General features: G+C 44.6%; 1 protein-coding gene and 1 long non-coding RNA gene across 15 annotated transcripts in view; one reads left to right on the top strand and one right to left on the bottom strand.

Moving 5' to 3' along the window:
• Positions 1-91: 91 nt before the first annotated feature.
• LOC134486139 (uncharacterized) lies at positions 92-2,438 on the bottom strand. Its single transcript, XR_015683747.1, has 2 exons — positions 805-2,438; positions 92-666 (listed from the first exon to the last, which is right to left on the bottom strand). It is a non-coding gene; the product is annotated as an uncharacterized LOC134486139 (long non-coding RNA).
• A 686-nt stretch (positions 2,439-3,124) lies between these two features.
• The window catches only part of Gpr176 (G protein-coupled receptor 176), a 101,767-nt gene continuing 88,278 nt past the window's right edge, over positions 3,125-16,613 (top strand). For 12 of the 14 annotated variants that reach the window (XM_087646880.1, XM_087646862.1, XM_087646834.1 and 9 more), the window contains exon 1: positions 3,143-3,478. Coding sequence is in view for 1 of the 14 variants with exons in the window: in NM_001270986.1 (NP_001257915.1) it covers positions 3,310-3,478 (169 nt within the window). In the remaining 13 variants the exon portion in view is untranslated. 14 annotated transcript variants of the gene reach the window in all.

Here is a 16,613-nt window from a genome sequence, read left to right as displayed (position 1 = left end):
AAGAAGAGAAATGGCGTATTGCCCATATTAAGTTTAAATACACTCCAATAAGCCATTTAAACGAAGTAAATTTATCAGAGACTGACACAGGTTGGACATGAAAAGCCCAGCAGTTTAATTCAAAGGTTCCCAGAGGTTCTGTTATCCATTACCACTTTCATTTCCTGAGGACCAAGAGTGTTCTATAGCCACTTCCAATATACACAGAGATTTCTTATTTTAAAAAAAGTATCCGACTTAATACCTGCTATGCACATAAATGAAGGATGTTCCTTTAAATATGCAGGCCTGTTTCCATGACTGTCTGCCAGCACAAGCTGGGCTGTGCTGTAAAAAGGAGTAACTGTAAAGATATTTGTAGCTTAATACAACACTGTTTATTTCTTGCTCACACAAAATTTATTGTGGGTGGCTATGTCTCCAGGACATGAGTCCTCCCATGTGGTGGTGACTCAGAGGCTGCTCTGTGTTTCGGCAGTTCCATTCAGAACAAGACTCCCTTCCCAACCACTGTGGCAGGGCAGAAGAGGGACTGGGTAATCAGATAACATTTCACTGTTTCGGCCTACAAACACATCATCATTTCTGCTCAGATTTCATTAGTCATAATAGTCACGTGGCCTTGCTTGCTGAAATGACAGTTGAGAGAGACTGTTTTCAGTGTGTCTAGAAGAAGAGAATGGGAAACTGTCAACCTGAGTAATGTCCGCACAGCAAACCACCGACTATAGGCACAGGGCTATAGGCACACGACTGACCACATAGAAATACAGAACTGCCTACTTGAGATGGGAAGTCACCTACCACAGGACTGAGAAAACACTTGTCTCTCCCGGCTTTTCTTCTCTCTCCCTTCAGTGAGACGAGGGTCAGGAGGAAGGAAAGAAAACTACAGCTCATAGGATCTGTCTTATTTAACCATCACTTTGATCTTTGCAAGTATCCCAATCCGGCTCCATCTTGTTTTCCTCCTGCCCAGGATCCTTCCGCTTTTTAATAAATGTCTAAGAATGTTAAAATCCAAGAATTCTTCTGAACACAAATGAAGGGATAAAAGGAAACAAGTTCTCACGGATACAAGCTTTAGTGCTCTTTTGGACTTCCCAGTCTGGAACAACCAGAAACAAAACTTTGTTGTTTATAAATTGCATGGTATAGGGCATTTTGTTATAGTAGCCTGTGCAGATCAGGACAATCCCTCCGGTTTTTGACCTGCCCAATTCTAGAAAAAAAATCTAAATAAAATTTTTTCAATAGGAAACTCTTTTGACATATTTTTATTTAATGACTGCAATACCATGCTCCGAATTCTACCTGTTCATCTTAGGAGTGACTGTCACCCGAGGGTTGCCTGATTAAACGCAGTGTGGTTTTGTGACTTACAACAAATCCAGTGCAGTGGACATGATACCTAAATTCTAAAATGACTTATAAACGTCAGCGTGGTTTCTGTGTGTCCTCACTTGAAGACCAGAGTTACCTATGAGGAAGCTAAGCAGCTACATGGAAAGGTCCCGTGGAGATCATTCAGAGAACAGTTGCAGCCGACCTCTGAGGTACAGCCAGTATCTCCTGCCAGCCACGAAGAGCCTCCAGATTCCAGACTCTGCCACTGGCTGAACTACCGGCGATAGGTTGTTCAAGCTACTGAAGTTTATAAATTTGTTGCATACTACCCAGAAAGTATAACATTTAAATGATGTCCAACCCCTTGACTCATCATTGGAGTCAGTGGAAAATTCACCTAAGATGTGACTGTAAGACTGATGTTACCTTGTCCTTGGTTCTGTGATTTCATAAGGCTTGTGTGTCTCAAATTGGCGACCTCCGTTTTGTTTTGCAGTGAAAGGTCTCACAAATTCAAGTGTGCCAATTTATTTTGTAGTAAATTCCTGATTGTCTTGCCTCTCCCTCCGAAACTCTGGGATTAGAGGTGTGCACCACTATGCTCGGCTCATTTCTCCATTTTTCTTCCCTTGATCCCTCTCTTGGTTCCTTGTTTCCATTTCGCTCCTCCTGCTTCACTGTTTCTTCTTGTTTGCCTGCTTATCCCAACTTCCCAATGCTTTACATCAGCCTGCAGGAAACCCCCTCCAAGTCTTCATCGCTGAATTTATTAGCAGTGCCCCTTGTGGAGGTGAGGTCCAATGGAAGGGCCTGGGAAACCATCAGTGGGTTCCTTTAGTCCACCATTCGAAGGCTTTGGCTTGACCGAGGGCCCTGGAGGCTTGGGATTCCTGTCCAGAAGTCAGTGGCAAATGACTTAGAGACTGCAGGCTGCACCCTAAGGACGAATGGGGCAGTAACCACAGCAGCAAACGCAGCGCAGCTGGCAGCGCATCCTTCTGCAGCCAGACACTGAAACTGCGCGCCTCCCACGCGCCCCGCGACGAAGTCACGCTCCACTGGGGCAAAATGGCGCTACGTCCCTCCCAAGCAGCGTGAGGGGCGGGAGGGGGTTGAGGTGGGTGGGTCGTGCGTCACGTGACCTCGCCTGCCTGCCGCGCGGCCCCGACTGCCCCAGGCACGCGCTGGGAGCCTGGCAGCAGAGCTGGAGGCGCCACTGCCCCGCTAGGGGCGTCCTCCCCGGTCCCTGCTAGGTCACGACAATCCGTCCAAGCCAAGAACCGACCTGGGGTGGGGGTGGGGGTGCTGAGGCCAAGGGTGGGGGCGGCTTGTAGAGGCAAAGGGGGCTACAGAACTGGTCCAGACAGCCTTGGGGAGGCGGGATTGGACCCCAGCTGAGCTTCTGGAGTCCTGGCGCTCAGCCCAGTGTGCGGGGGCCAGCCTGCTGCCCAGCCTTGGCTGCCCACCGGGTCTAGCCCCCACCCTCTCAGCTACGATCACTACACTGAAGCATTTCATGGGGGTTCGCACCTCCCCAGCCCCGGAGCTAGCAGCACTGAAATATAGCTTCAGCCAAGTGCTCCCTTCTCGTTAGCCAGAGAGGTCCGGAGCGTGCGCCGGGTCCTTCGCAGCCACCTATGTGTATGCTGGGTGGGCTTGGCCGCGCTGCCCGCCTCCCCCCCTCGGGAGGAGGGCCCAGCGATGCGCTGTGACCGTGCCGCCTCCATGTGGCTGCTGACGGGCCCAGGGGGGAGCAGGCATGGGGCGCGGCCGCGCCTCCCTCCCACCCCATCTCGAGGACGGCTGGTTAGGCGATGAGCAGACGTGAGGGGCTAGCCGGCTGCCCGGCTCTGCAGGACGCTGCCTGGCTCCCGAGCGTCGGTCCCTCCGCGCCCGGGGCAGGAGCGGCTGTGCGCTGGGGCTCAGAGGCCGGGCAGGAGAGTACAAGCCCCCGGCTTCGCTATGGGGCACAACGGCAGCTGGGTGTCACCGAACACCAGCCACCCGCGTAACACGTCGGGCGCCCAGGCTGGCGCCAACAGCAGCGCGTTCGGGGAGCTGAGCGAGGCGCAGCTGTACCGCCAGTTCACCACCACCGTGCAGGTCGTCATCTTCATTGGTTCGCTGCTCGGTAAGCCAACCTGCGGGGCCACCAACGGGCCGGGTTTCCCGGAGGACGCAAGATCCGCTGTGGGATGCAGGGTGCCCGGCAGTGTGCGGGGAGTTGAAGGAGGTTTAAGTTAAGCGAGGGCGGTCATCCCTAGCCTGGAGGTTGGAAGAAGAAGAGTTGGGACAGGGCGTCTTTTGGCAGGATGGTACGTGTACAGGGGTTCTGGCGAAAGACCTGTCCAGACAGTCCTTGCCTAACGCTTCAGACTCCGCGCATCACCGCTTACCTTCTGGTGCCCAGGAGCATCGCTGCCTCGAGCTCTTGTTTACAAATAAGAGCAATGATTCCGGGGAAATTTGTTACTGATGGAGGAATGTTAACTCAATCAGTCCAAGATGCGTTTTTGCGCTGCTATTTCCTATATAAGAATTATTTTTGAAAGAGCTCTATTTTACGTATCAGTTTTGGCTTGTTTCTAGTAACAGGGGACCAGGGACCCGGTGGCTTTTTTTTTTTTTTTTTTTTAAGGAGCATGTGAAGTTACACTTTACATTGTCTTCAATCTCTGAGTAAAACGAAGCCCACTGGACGCCTCCATCTGTGTTTTAAGTGCATAACAGAGATAAGGAAAAAAAAAACAATGTTTCAAACCACACACAATAGATTATAGATTGCTTCCCTTGTTCAGAGGGGATTAACAAAATAAATTGACCAAAATGAACTCCGCTACTCCATTACAGGGCATTGAATCGGTTTTCAAAAAGAGTTGCCCGACTTAAGAAGGATGAAAGAATTACTGTTCCTGTAATTTCTTGTGCAATGGCTAGTAAAATGTGTGTGGGCTAGCTTGAGACTCACCTCTGCTTCTCTCTACTCTTAAATGGCTCTTGCTCTTTAGGGCAACTCTTAAAACGATAAACAGTACAATCAGACTGTGCTCCATTGAGGTTTGGCAAGCACAGTGGATACTAGCAAACAGGCTTAAATTCTCTGTTGTGACATTTGTAAGAATGTGAAAAGATTACAATTTATGTGTGGATGTTGTGGAGAAGAGAAGTCAAAGTTTCAAAGTCAAAATAAATTATATTTTCTAGACACTTGGGAATTTCCATGGAAACCAAGATATCTGAGATATTAAAAGACTATATTTGGAAAAAAATAACGTTTGGAATTTCCCTTCATACTTTCTCAAGTTGTCACCATTCTAGCCCATTCTGTTGTAATAGCTATCTTCCACTTTTTGTCCTTGGGGTATTCTCAGCTGTCCCTGTGACGTCTAGATGTGTGCTTTCAAGTGGATTGCTAAATGCACATTTACACAATAAAAAGTATGTTCTGAATATTTCTGAGATTCATTTAACAATCACTAATTAAACATTTACTATGCAAAAGTACTATGAAAACAGTAAAATTCCAATATTACTCCTCTTAAAATATATATTAATGGGAAAGGCAGACAATGACTTTGGATTTTTCAAATATACACATCTCTCCTATATATATCATATATATGTACATATAGGCACAGACATATAATAGCTTTCACTCATGGCAATTTTGGTGTTGAAATTTTGTTCATAGATTGAATCTAGAAAGTTAAAGTATAATTGGAATAGAAGATAGATAGTGTGTCTACAAAAGACATGGTGAGCAGTGGGCCTTTAAATGCTATTCCTGCTATCTCTCTGCATTTTTCTCTTCCCTGTCTTTCCTTGCATTGGATTCAGGAACTTTTAGGTAAATGGGCTCTTGTTTAAGTTCTTTCCCACACAGCACTTGTGAGTGGCATGCCAAACTGCCTTCATGGATAGGTCTGAAAAAAAAAAAAAGACTCATTTCCCCTTGCTCTTTGGTTATGTCTGACTAGATCTACTAAGAAATCTATTTGCCCTCTTCTATTTCCAGAAAATACAAATATAGGTAGCATTTCATGTTTCCTTGAAAACATAGCTGAATTGTAACATTGTCCTGTGTGTGCTTGCTCTTTGTGGGTGTCCTTGATTCATTGTTCGAGAAGGATCTGATCCATCCAAACAGATCTATGACCAGGAGAATTTCCTGGAAATGCCAGTTGAGGCTCAGTACTTACGGTCAAAGCTATGTCCAGTTACATGCAAGGTGTGTAAACTTGGGAATACAGCGCCAAAGTCCAAATAATGTTTCCGAGTCTTTCTTTTCTTACTGTTGACTCTAGCGGTGCTGTGAGCCACCTACCAGACGAGACCTAAATTATGTGACTCGCTTCCAGGATTCCCAGGTAACTGAAGGCATCCCGAGATGTTGTATCACGATGGCTGAGAAACTCTCATTCTCTCAGATCCCCAAAAGGTGCATTATTCCCTCAGAAATAGAGGGAAGTCATTGATTTGCAGTAGGAGGAAGGTAAAGTCTTTGGAGGATGGAATGCTGTCTAATGGTAGATTAGCCATGACTTAGTGTACCTGCCTCTCATCTCAAACACAGGCAGATGGGTTGTTCTTTATGTCGTCTCTCTGAACAGATACAAACAGTCTTCGCACATCCTCCAAATCTCTTTCTCTTCCCTGAGACTCATTAATCCTCAGGAATGCTTCCCTGGCACTGCTGGCTTGCAGAACTTCAGGCATTTTTTTTTTTTTTTAAAGTAGCGCTTTAACTGGAAAATGTCCCGGTAACTTGCGATAACTTAATATTTCAGTCATAGGAATATTCTTTACCGTGCCGAAAATGACTCAAGAATTGCTCAAATAATGCGCCTTTGGGGATCTGAGAGAATGAGAGTTTCTCAGCCATCGTGATACAACATCTCGGGATGCCTTCAGTTACCTGGGAATCCTGGAAGCGAGCCATATAATTTAGGTTGTCTGGTAGGTGGCTCACAGCACGAGCGTCAGCAATTGGAAATGGAAGACTCAGAAAGACTTGGAGTCACCATTTCCAGTAAGATAGAACTCAGAGGCCCTTCATCCCGGTGCTTGGGAGGCAGAGGCAGGCAGATCTCTGCGTTCCAGGCCAGCCTGGTCTACAGAGGGAGTTCAGGGCAGTGAGGACGATACAGAGAAACCATGCCTTGAAAAACAAAAACAAAAACAAAAGCAAGAACAAAATAAAAACAAAAACAAAAACCAAACAAACAAACAAAAAAACCCCAAGCTCCACAGGACTGATCTTTCTTTTCCAAGTCTCCTTGGATTCACACTGAAAATACGCGCAGAGGACATTTCTCTTTGTTGCTTTGACGTAGAAGGTCAGTAGTTATGACTGACTATTACCACTAAGCTACTCCTACCCAGATTACTTGTCACCTGTGCCTGTTATCCTTGGAGGCATGGGAGACAGTTTTAAAAAAGGAATTTCCCATTCGAGTCACCACTGCAAACAATAGCCGGCATGTAAGTATTTCTACACTGAAATTTATCTTAGAGTGCTTTAAAACACAGAGATCAGCTTTTCTTCCTTCTGCCAGGCTGTTGTGCATAAATGGTTCTTGTTTTTAAGTTGACTTCCTTTGCCAACTACGTGCTGAATATTTGCTGGATACCCGCAGCCTCCTGCATTTATGTGTTGCAGATGGGTGAAGGTCTGTAAGAAGCAGGTCTTTTGGAGAAAGTTTAGATGAGATCAAGCTTAGTGCCAAAGGGCTCACAGACTCTGCCTCTTCATCTTGTGAAGATGTAGCAGGAAGGCAGGAGTCCACAAATCAGGAAGGGAGCCTTCCTCAGAACCTGCCCACACTGCCTCTGGGACTTCCTGGCTTCCAGAACTGTTAGAAATAAATGTTGTTCAAGCTACTCAATCTACACATTTTGTTTGATTATTTTTTAATGGCAGGCCATTATACTTATACTGGTATATAGTGAATGACCGTGAAACTGATGACCATGAGGAAAAGGTTCTCTATCACCCTTGGTCTTATTCTTTCAAAACAGGGTTTCTTGCTGAACCTGCAGCTAAGCTATTGGCCAGGAAGCCCCAACTATCTTCCTGTCTCTGCCCCCACCCAACTCCCACTAGGATTACAGCGAGACCTTTTACACGTGTGCTGGGATCTGAACTCAGGTCCTCATGCTTCCAGGGTGATTACTCCAACCCTCTGAGCCATTTCTATAGGCCTAAAGTATTCATTTTAAAGGAAAAATAGGAAGAAGGCACATGCAGCTCACTTAGGTAGAGTACTTGCCTAGCACGTACAAGCAGGGAATGGCTTGTTGAATCTGTTCAACAGAGAGATGATAAACACCATTTTGCTTCTTGTTTTTTATAGTCCAGCAAAATCACATGCGTACAAGCAATGTTTATGATACTTGATAGAATCATATTTGTGCCTTTGATACTAGCTAGATGATTCTTAGAGTTTCCTGGTTAAATGTTTGACAGATGATGTATTATGCTAGCTTGTGCTCATAATTCATAATTATATAGAATAGTTTTTTGGTTAACCATAATTATAGACAATTGTAACATGATGCCAGCTACCTTACATCTGTATGCTGTTTCTGTTTTGTCATGTCTAGAAACATGTATCGACTACATAGAAAACAAGGTGTCACACACCTGTAACCTCAGAATTTGGGATTTGGGAGGTGGAGGTAGGAAGATAAGGAATTCAAGGCCAGTCTTAAGTACATAGTGAGTTCAAGGCTAGGCTGAGCTACACAAGCTCCTATCTTCACACACACATACACACACACACACACACACACACAGAGAGAGAGAGAGAGAGAGAGAGAGAGAGAGAGAGAGAGAGAGAGAGAGAGAGACTATGAATAATGTATATAGAAGCTGACCTAAAGAGTCAGGACATGGCAGGGTCAGTAATTAGCCTGGGTAGATAAACCCAATATAGTGAGTCTGAATGCACAATCTTTGATTTTCATATGAAAGAAGCTTACTCCACCCATTCTACTCCCTACATTCTTATGTTTGTGTGTGTGCATGTGTATATTCAGGTGTCTGTGTGCATGTGTGTATACAGGTGTGTGTGTGTGTCTGTGTGCATGTGTGTATACAGGTGTGTGTGCATGTGTATATTCAGGTGTGTGTGTGCATGTGTGTATACAGGTGTGTGTGCATGTGTATATTCAGGTGTGTGTGTGCGCATGTGTGTATTCAGGTGTGTGTGCATGTGTATATTCAGGTGTGTGTGTGCATGTGTATATTCAGGTGTGTGTGTGCATGTGTATATTCAGGTGTGTGTGTGCATGTGTGTATTCAGGTGTGTGTGCATGTGTATATTCAGGTGTGTGTGTGCATGTGTATATTCAGGTGTGTGTGCGCATGTGTGTATTCAGGTGTGTGTGCATGTGTATATTCAGGTGTGTGTGTGTGCATGTGTATATTCAGGTGTGTGTGTGTGCATGTGTATATTCAGGTGTGTGTGTGTGCATGTGTATATTCAGGTGTGTGTGTGCATGTGTGTATTCAGGTGTGTGTAGATGTGTATATTCAGGGGTGTGTGTGTGCATGTGTGTATACAGGTGTGTATGTGCATGTGTATATTCAGGTGTGTGTGTGCCTTCGAAGACCAGAGGACAACCTTGGATGTCACTCTCCAGTATTTCCATCGGCTCCCTTTGAGGCAGGATCTCTTACTGGCTTGTAGCTCACTAACTGGGCTCACAGACTGGCCAGTGAGCCCCAGGGACCTCCTTGCCTTGGCATCATAAGCTCGGGAGTTACAAGTACCCTCCACTGTGCCTAGCGTTTTATGTGGGTTCTGAAAATTGAACTCAGGTCCTTGTGTTTGCAATCATTTTATTGACAAGGATATTCCCCTAAGCCTTCACTTCCCCCCTGTTTTAATTTTGTAAAGGTAGAATCCAAAATAGTGAACATTTTGTTTTTCTACAGTATATCAAGCATAGGCGCTCCTTCTGATCGCCGTCTGAGTGAAGGGCTATAACCCCTTGCTGCTCTCTTCTTCCTGCTTATGTATGATACATCATTCCGCTTTTTAATTCTTCTTGGAAATTTAATTCTCTGTTGAAAACCATTTTTTAAAAAAAAAAACCCAGCATTTAAGATAAAATTTATATGCTACAGTGTTTACCATTTGGTTTTTTTAGTATATTCACAGGGTTGGGCCATCTCATTATTATTTAATTTGGGAACATTTTAAACATTCTACAAAGAAAATGTGCCCATTAGCAATTATGCCAATCTCCTCAGTACTCGAGTTATAGCATTTATGTCTCAGGACTTTCTATTATAGACATCTCATATATTTGAAGTCAAATGTGTTATCATTTAGGACTGGCTTCTTTCCTTGGTAATATTTTTACTGCATTTTTAGGCTTCATTCACATTGTAGTGGGTATCAGAATGTCATCACTATTATTTATTCTGTCCTTGTGATGCTGGGAATTGAACCTAAGGCCTCCCGTGTGCTAGGCAAGACCTTTTCCACTGAACTTTATTCCTTCTCAACTCTCACTTCTTATTATAAAGTTGTTGTATTGGGGCCAGCCGGATAGCTCAGCAGGACACTTACCAAAGAGCCTGATGACCTGAGAGGAAGAAGCAGAGAACGTGCTCTTGCAAGCTGTCCCTTAACTTCTACACAGGCCCGCATGCACAGATACAGTATGTACTTGGGTATGTATCTGTGTAGATGAGTAAGTGTAAAAATCGCTAAGTAGCATCTCATAGTCTGGACTCAGCACATTTTGTGTATCCATTCATCGTTTGATAGACATTTGGGTGACTCACCTATTGACTACTGCGAATAACGGTGCTTGCTATGAGTGTTCACTATGTAAGCTTTCGTGTGGATGTGTTTTCAGTTCTTTTGGTCACATACCTTAGACTTGAGTGGGTGTGTCATGGGAGAGCTCTGTGGTTATCCTTTTACAAACTGTCATCTTGTTTCCCGAAGTGTCTGCATAATCTTTCCTTCTTGCTGGCGGTGTATTTGGGGGTTCTATTTACGCTAATATATGTCGTGGTTTGTTATTTTCTGTGTACCCACATTTGGTGGCTATGAGGTGGTATCTCATTGTGACTTCAGTGTAGATTTCTCCAATGGCTAATGACACTAAGCGTCTTTTCATGTGCTCGTTACCCATTCGAGCATCTTCTTTTTAGTAGCATCTATTCAAATCCTTGGTCTTTTTTTTTTTTTTTTTTTTTTGTTGTTGTTGAATTGGGAGTTTTGTAAATAGCCAGGACACCAAACCCTTAGGTAATTTGCAGATTATCCCCCCCCAACTCTGTGTGTTGTCTGTGCTTTGTTTTCTTGTTGCCAAAGTCAGAAGTTGAAGAACAAAGGAAGCACATTAAAAACAAGAATTAGGGGGATGGCAGTGCTCGATGCCAGATGCCTTTAACCAAATTTAAATTGCCGTGAAGTGGAATGGTGAGATTTTATTAGAATAAAACCGTTTTGTGAGATTTTGGAAAATTGGCATTTAAAAATGGAATTGGAAAAGAATGCACAATAGTGGGGAATCTAGCCTGAAAAAAATTAAATATGTATATACCCATATGTACATTATATATGGATGTATATACATCTTTAACTTTAATAATATATGGATGACTTTTCTATTCTGTGTGTATGTGCTTTGGATTGCATGCGTGTGCACCACGTGTGTGCCTGTTGCCTGTGGAGGCCAGAAGAGTGTGTAAGAACAAGAGTTACAGACAGTTGTCAGCTGCTGTGTGGGTGCTGGGAACTGAACCTTGGTCCTCTGTAAGAGCAACAAGTGCTCCTAACCACTGAGCCATCTCTCCATCCCTTTTATATTTCCGGTACTTGATCATGTTTGACATTGAATTAAACTATAATTTTACATCTGTATTGATTACTTTTGTATCCCTGTAGCCATAATCCATGATGGAAATAACTCCAGGTGGGAGCTGGAGGAGAAAATTTGCTTTGTCTCATGGTTTTAGAGGGGTTGATCCATCATGTCAGAGAATCATGATGGCAGGAGTGTGTGGTGCAAGCTTTTCATACCACAGCAGACTCGGTGAGAGCATGATAGGAACCAGAGGTTAGGTAAGCCTCCAGAAGTCTGTCCCTCTCTGTCAGCTAGGCTTTGCCTCCCAAAGTTTTTAAAACCTCCCAGAATAGCTCCCCCACCTGGGAAATAGTTGTTCAAAATACGAGTCTGTGTGGAACACCTCAGATTTAAATGGAAACATTCCGTGCTAGCCTCCAAAGGCTCATAGCCATCGCACAGTGAGAATTGCATCTAGTCTAACTTCTGGAGTCCCTAAAGTCTTAACAGTCCCCATACTGCTAAGATTCACATGTCCAAAATGTCTACTGAAATCCAAGACAGTCTCTTAGCTGCAGGCCCTATTACATTTAAAAGAGAGTCATATACTTACAACATACAGTGACACAGAATTCCTATTCCAAAATGGAGGACTAAGAGCATAGATGAGACCAAAGAAAGGCAAAGTCATTAGGGTAGAATTGATCATCATAGCTCCATGTCTGATATTGAGAGCATGTGGTGTCAGTGGAGAGGCTCTAACAGGCTTTTAGGTACCATCTCCTCTATACCTGTGTGATGTGTAGCCCACATGGCTTCTGGAGTTGCTACACACAACTTGCCTTGACAAATACCCATGTTCTTGGCATCTTCAACATCCTGGAGTCTTCATTCAAGTAGGCTTTCCCCTCACAGCTTTATGCATAGTCCTCTCAGGAGTTCCTACAAGGAATCTAATCTTGCTACATATTGCCTGACTTCACTGGCTTTTCTCTTGAATGTTGGTGGCTGCCTTCATGACCCTGTAACTCTTGTACTATGCATCCTTGCAAAATCAGCAACATTTATGACATGCCCATTTCTGTTGCCAGTTTGAGCAGTAGCCTGGGCCTCTTGAACCATGGCTGCAGCAACTTTGAGTACCTGAGTGGCTGGACTATGGAAAACACTTCCCTACTCTGCTGGCTTCGATCATGGTGTTTTATCATAGCACTAGTACCCTTAACTAGGACACCTAGTGAGCTCTTTTGAAAAGTAGAGACCCCTTAATAACACTATCTTTTTTATCATCTTATTTTTAAACTTTATTTTTATTTATGTGTATATGTGAGTGCCTGATTGTCTGTATGTGCACCACAAGTGTGCAGATGTCTATGGAGACCAGATGAGGGTGTTGGAATCCCAAGAACCATAGTTGCAGGCTGTTGTGAGCAACCCCAAAGGAGTGCTAGGAACTGGCATGAAACCTATATCCTGTACATGAGCAGCAAGTACTCTTAACTGCTGAGCCATCTCTTCAATCCTAGCACTTCCCTTGAGAAAGAAACACTTTTAAATGAGTGTAGTTTTGCACCCTGGAACCGAGGATGGCTGGAGTCTTGCCTGTTCCTGAAATGCGCCCAAGGCATCTTTCCTGTCGTTACAATGTAACACGTTTGGATTCTTGTAGCCCTTGGGTTAGACGGAGAGCCCACAGCATGACTGAGGCAAACTTAATTTCTCAAGGGAGGACTGGAGCAAGCCTGAGATTGAGGCAGGAGATGTTTAGCCAAAATACTTGAAAACTCAGTTTTAGCCTTTGCACTGGAACTAGTAACTGTTATCTAGTTGACGGTTTCCAGGATCCCTCTTTGAGCTTAGATCCATAATTTAATTGTTTAGTCATGATTTGTGTGGTTCTCTTAAAAATTCCACTATAGGCTAGAGTATTGCCTATAGTGGAATTATAAGGATTAAGAGGAGAGTAATTATGAATAAAAACTTTCTCAACATACTCTAAGGTGTGGGCAAAAGTCAAGAAACCAAGTAAGAGTCCTGAGGCCTTCCCGCTATTACTGTATCCATTAAAACAACAAAACAGTAACCCTTCCCCTAGTGCACAAAGACTCTTCTTATTAACCTTACACTGAAAACTAGAGTGGCTGTCCTCAGGAAACTTGTTCAATCTCTCTCTTGCTCTCTCTCACTCTCTCTCGCGCTCTTGCTCTCGCTCTGTCTCTGTCTCTGTGTCTCTCTCCCTCCCCTTCCTCTCCTCCCCCTCCGTCCCTCCGTCCCTCCATCCCTCCGTCCCTCAGTCCCTCCGTCCTTCCCTTCCTCCCCTCTTCTCTCTCTCCCTCCCTCTGATGATTTAGGCACTTTTGACTTATCCACCAGCACGGTACCCATCAAGCAAGATAACTTACAGTAGCCTCACTTTCACACAGAGCTTTTTAGTTTGGGGCACAAACCATGCTATTTCATTCTATCACATTAACTATGTGAAATGAGGCAAGTGATATTTTTTTCTAACTAAATCTTTTCTCTCTAATAGTACAAACCCAAAAGTTCCAACAGTGACTAGCTGGAGCGTGCCTGCCGGAGACAGCAGAGCTGTGTTAGCGTTCTGTCACTGTCATAAAATGCCCGAGGTTATTAGTCTTATATGGAGGAAAGGTTTGGTTGGTTCTTAGTTTTAGTTTTTGGTTGTTTGGCTCCATGGTTTGGGGACTGTAGTAAGGCGGAACAGTGCAGCAGAGAGTGCAGTGAAACAAAGCTCCTCTCACAGCATCCAGGCAGCAACTGTCAAAGGAGATGCTGGAGTCCCAACATCTTCCAGGCTATATCCCTAGGACCTAGCTTCATTTCTCTAGGCCTCATCTCCTACAGATTCTACTCCAGCCTGTCGGGGCCGCAGGATGGATACCAAACCATCAGTTTACGGGCCTTCAGGGGATATCCCAGATCTAAACAACATCAAGATCACATTGTCCAAAGAAGAGTCATATAGTAAAGAACGGTGCTTACTTGAGCAGAGGAATTATAAGAATTTTAGGTTTTGCAGAAGGGAGCACAGTCTTGTCAAACAAAGCATGCAATAGGCATTCGATACAACCTCCAGATTGTAATTTTCTTGTTCTTTGGAGATAGCCCTTCGATAGTTGTCTTGCCTAACCCCACTCTTACCCTGGGAGAGAAAAGGGTTACATGAGCCAGCCTTGCTGGTCCTAGATCATGTTTACTTTTCCATGGAGATATGTCAGTACTAACATGGGATGCATGTTATGTGTCAGATCAATCAGGGTGCTTAATATGGAGTTGTTGGTAGAGAAGCCCTCTTTCCCCAAGGGTTTGGTAAGTAGTCCAATGGATACTGAAAGCTGTCTGCTTAGGCTATGAGGCTAGTGGGAGAGGCAGATGTAAGGATGAGATGAGGAGAGAGAAAGGGAGTCAGAGTGACTGTGCTCTGGTACTGTTTGATTCCCTGGAGCCCGGGAGTCTAGTTCTATCTCTGTATTTTCCAGTTACACAGATCTCAAAACCACAGATCTTTTTAAAAATTTTAAACAACAAAATTTACAGAAGTAGCATTATTCTTATCCCATATTTGGATTAAAAGAAGCAAAGGGCTTGGTGGCTAGTTTAATAGCACAATTTAACATCCAGGAAGACCTTGTGCAATGGAAACCAGACGCCTTGAGTGAGCAGCACTGGAAACCCAAAGCTGTGAGAACCCAGCAGGAGCCAGAGAGGCACTGACTGTAGAGACATGCTCACAGGCTCTGAGGATTGTCAGGCCCAGCAGAGGACAAGGTCAGGGATAGAAGGTCATGTTCAGGCTCTGGGGGTCATGAATGTTGGAATGTGGTCATGCTAGCAACCAAGGGTCTGGCAAGAGAGTCATGGCTGCATAGAAGCAGAAGCCCAGAAGTGATTCATTGAATCAGGAAATGTTTTAGCTACTGTCTGGAAACACCACACAGCCTCTGATGTTTTAAATCCTCATTTAAACATTTACTTTTACTCAGCATCTTTTCACACATAAATACCATTGGTAATAAATATAAAAACCCAATGATAAGGAAAGAAAACCTAGATGTGTTAGAAAAGGGCCGTCATCAGATGTAGCTACCCAGAATGCCTCCGGGTTGGATGGAAGCTGGCTTTTGCATTCTTAGTGCTTCCAACCTCTGATTGGGGACAAGGCTTAAAGGTGAGGCATGAGAATCACACTCCTCACTGTAGTCATTCTGGGGCACCTGCAGGAAGTCCTGGACATCTGGCAGGTGTGTGGTTGGAAAACATGCTGCCTTGTGTCTTCTGCTTCTCACGGCCAATATCCAGCAGGCCATTTCTGTGAGGCTGAAATGAGCGTTGTCAGCTGAGCAGTGGCCCGGGCTTTGCAGAGCAGTGAAAGCTTTGCTAACAGGAGATCCACGCATCCGAGCACTGAGAGGAATCTGGGCCAGGCCCTTTACTGCATTGTCAGGTTCAGCAGAGAGTACAAAGGCAGACAGCAAGGAGCAGGAGAGGCCGAAGCAGACGCAGCACACACCACCTGCGCCTGCTCTTGGCTTCTTTGACACATCAAGTTCAGTCCAGCGGAAGGCTTTCCCGGATGCTGTGGAGTGTTCTTCTCTGGTTGTTTCTCATAGCTCGTCTCCTGTCTTCCCTCTCCCTTCTCTCAATACACAGCATAGGCTGGCCTTGAATTCTTGATCTTCCTGCTTCTGTCTTTCCCACCATTATGACCTCTTTTAAATTGCAGCTTACATGTCACAGGACCTTTCCCCTGAACTTATCTAAGGAGCTCTCCCCACTTCTATTATATCTGCCCGTTTGTAGAAATTGTATCCCCAGAAATGATTGTACTTGTGCAGTGTATTCTCCTGTTCTGCGTGAGGACAGGGGCTTTGCTGCAAGCATTACTGTGTCTCTGATGTCTGTCTTCTTTGGCACATAGTTGGTATCCAACAGGAAGTGATTTGAAATATTCGTGAGGACAAACAGTTAATTAACTTCTTTCCTGGTCTGCCCAAGACCTAGGAACACATAGAAATGATACGGAAGTTTGCACAGCTAAGATTCAGATACATGAAGCCATGCCCAGTGGACTGGAGCAGTGCCTTCTAGAGTTGCCTCTGGAAGGATGGCAGCTCTTTTGATGGGAAACCACAGGGAAGAGTTTATGGCTTGATTTAAGCTAGAGTGAATCTACGAAATGACGCAGTCTGAAACAGGCAGAGTAAGTAAGGTCTGTGAGATCATCACTATAGATTGTGGAGTCTTTGGGGTCTTAGGCAAGACTGGAGGTATTTTTAGAAGTATTCTGAAGTCATGACGTTTCCTATGACTGAGGCTCGGAGTGACTGACAGGTGGACGTTGTCACCAGGAATCAGCTGACATTTGGCTATCTCTGCTTTCAAACATGGCTCCTGGGTGTGTAGGATCTGAGTGGGCTTTTTTGTTCCTATTAGAT

The sequence above is a fragment of the Rattus norvegicus genome, chromosome 3 (genome assembly GCF_021556685.1).
Source record: "Rattus norvegicus strain SHRSP/BbbUtx chromosome 3, alternate assembly SHRSP_T2T, whole genome shotgun sequence".
Taxonomy (NCBI): Eukaryota; Metazoa; Chordata; class Mammalia; order Rodentia; family Muridae; genus Rattus; species Rattus norvegicus.
This window is presented reverse-complemented; position numbering and strand designations above follow the sequence as displayed.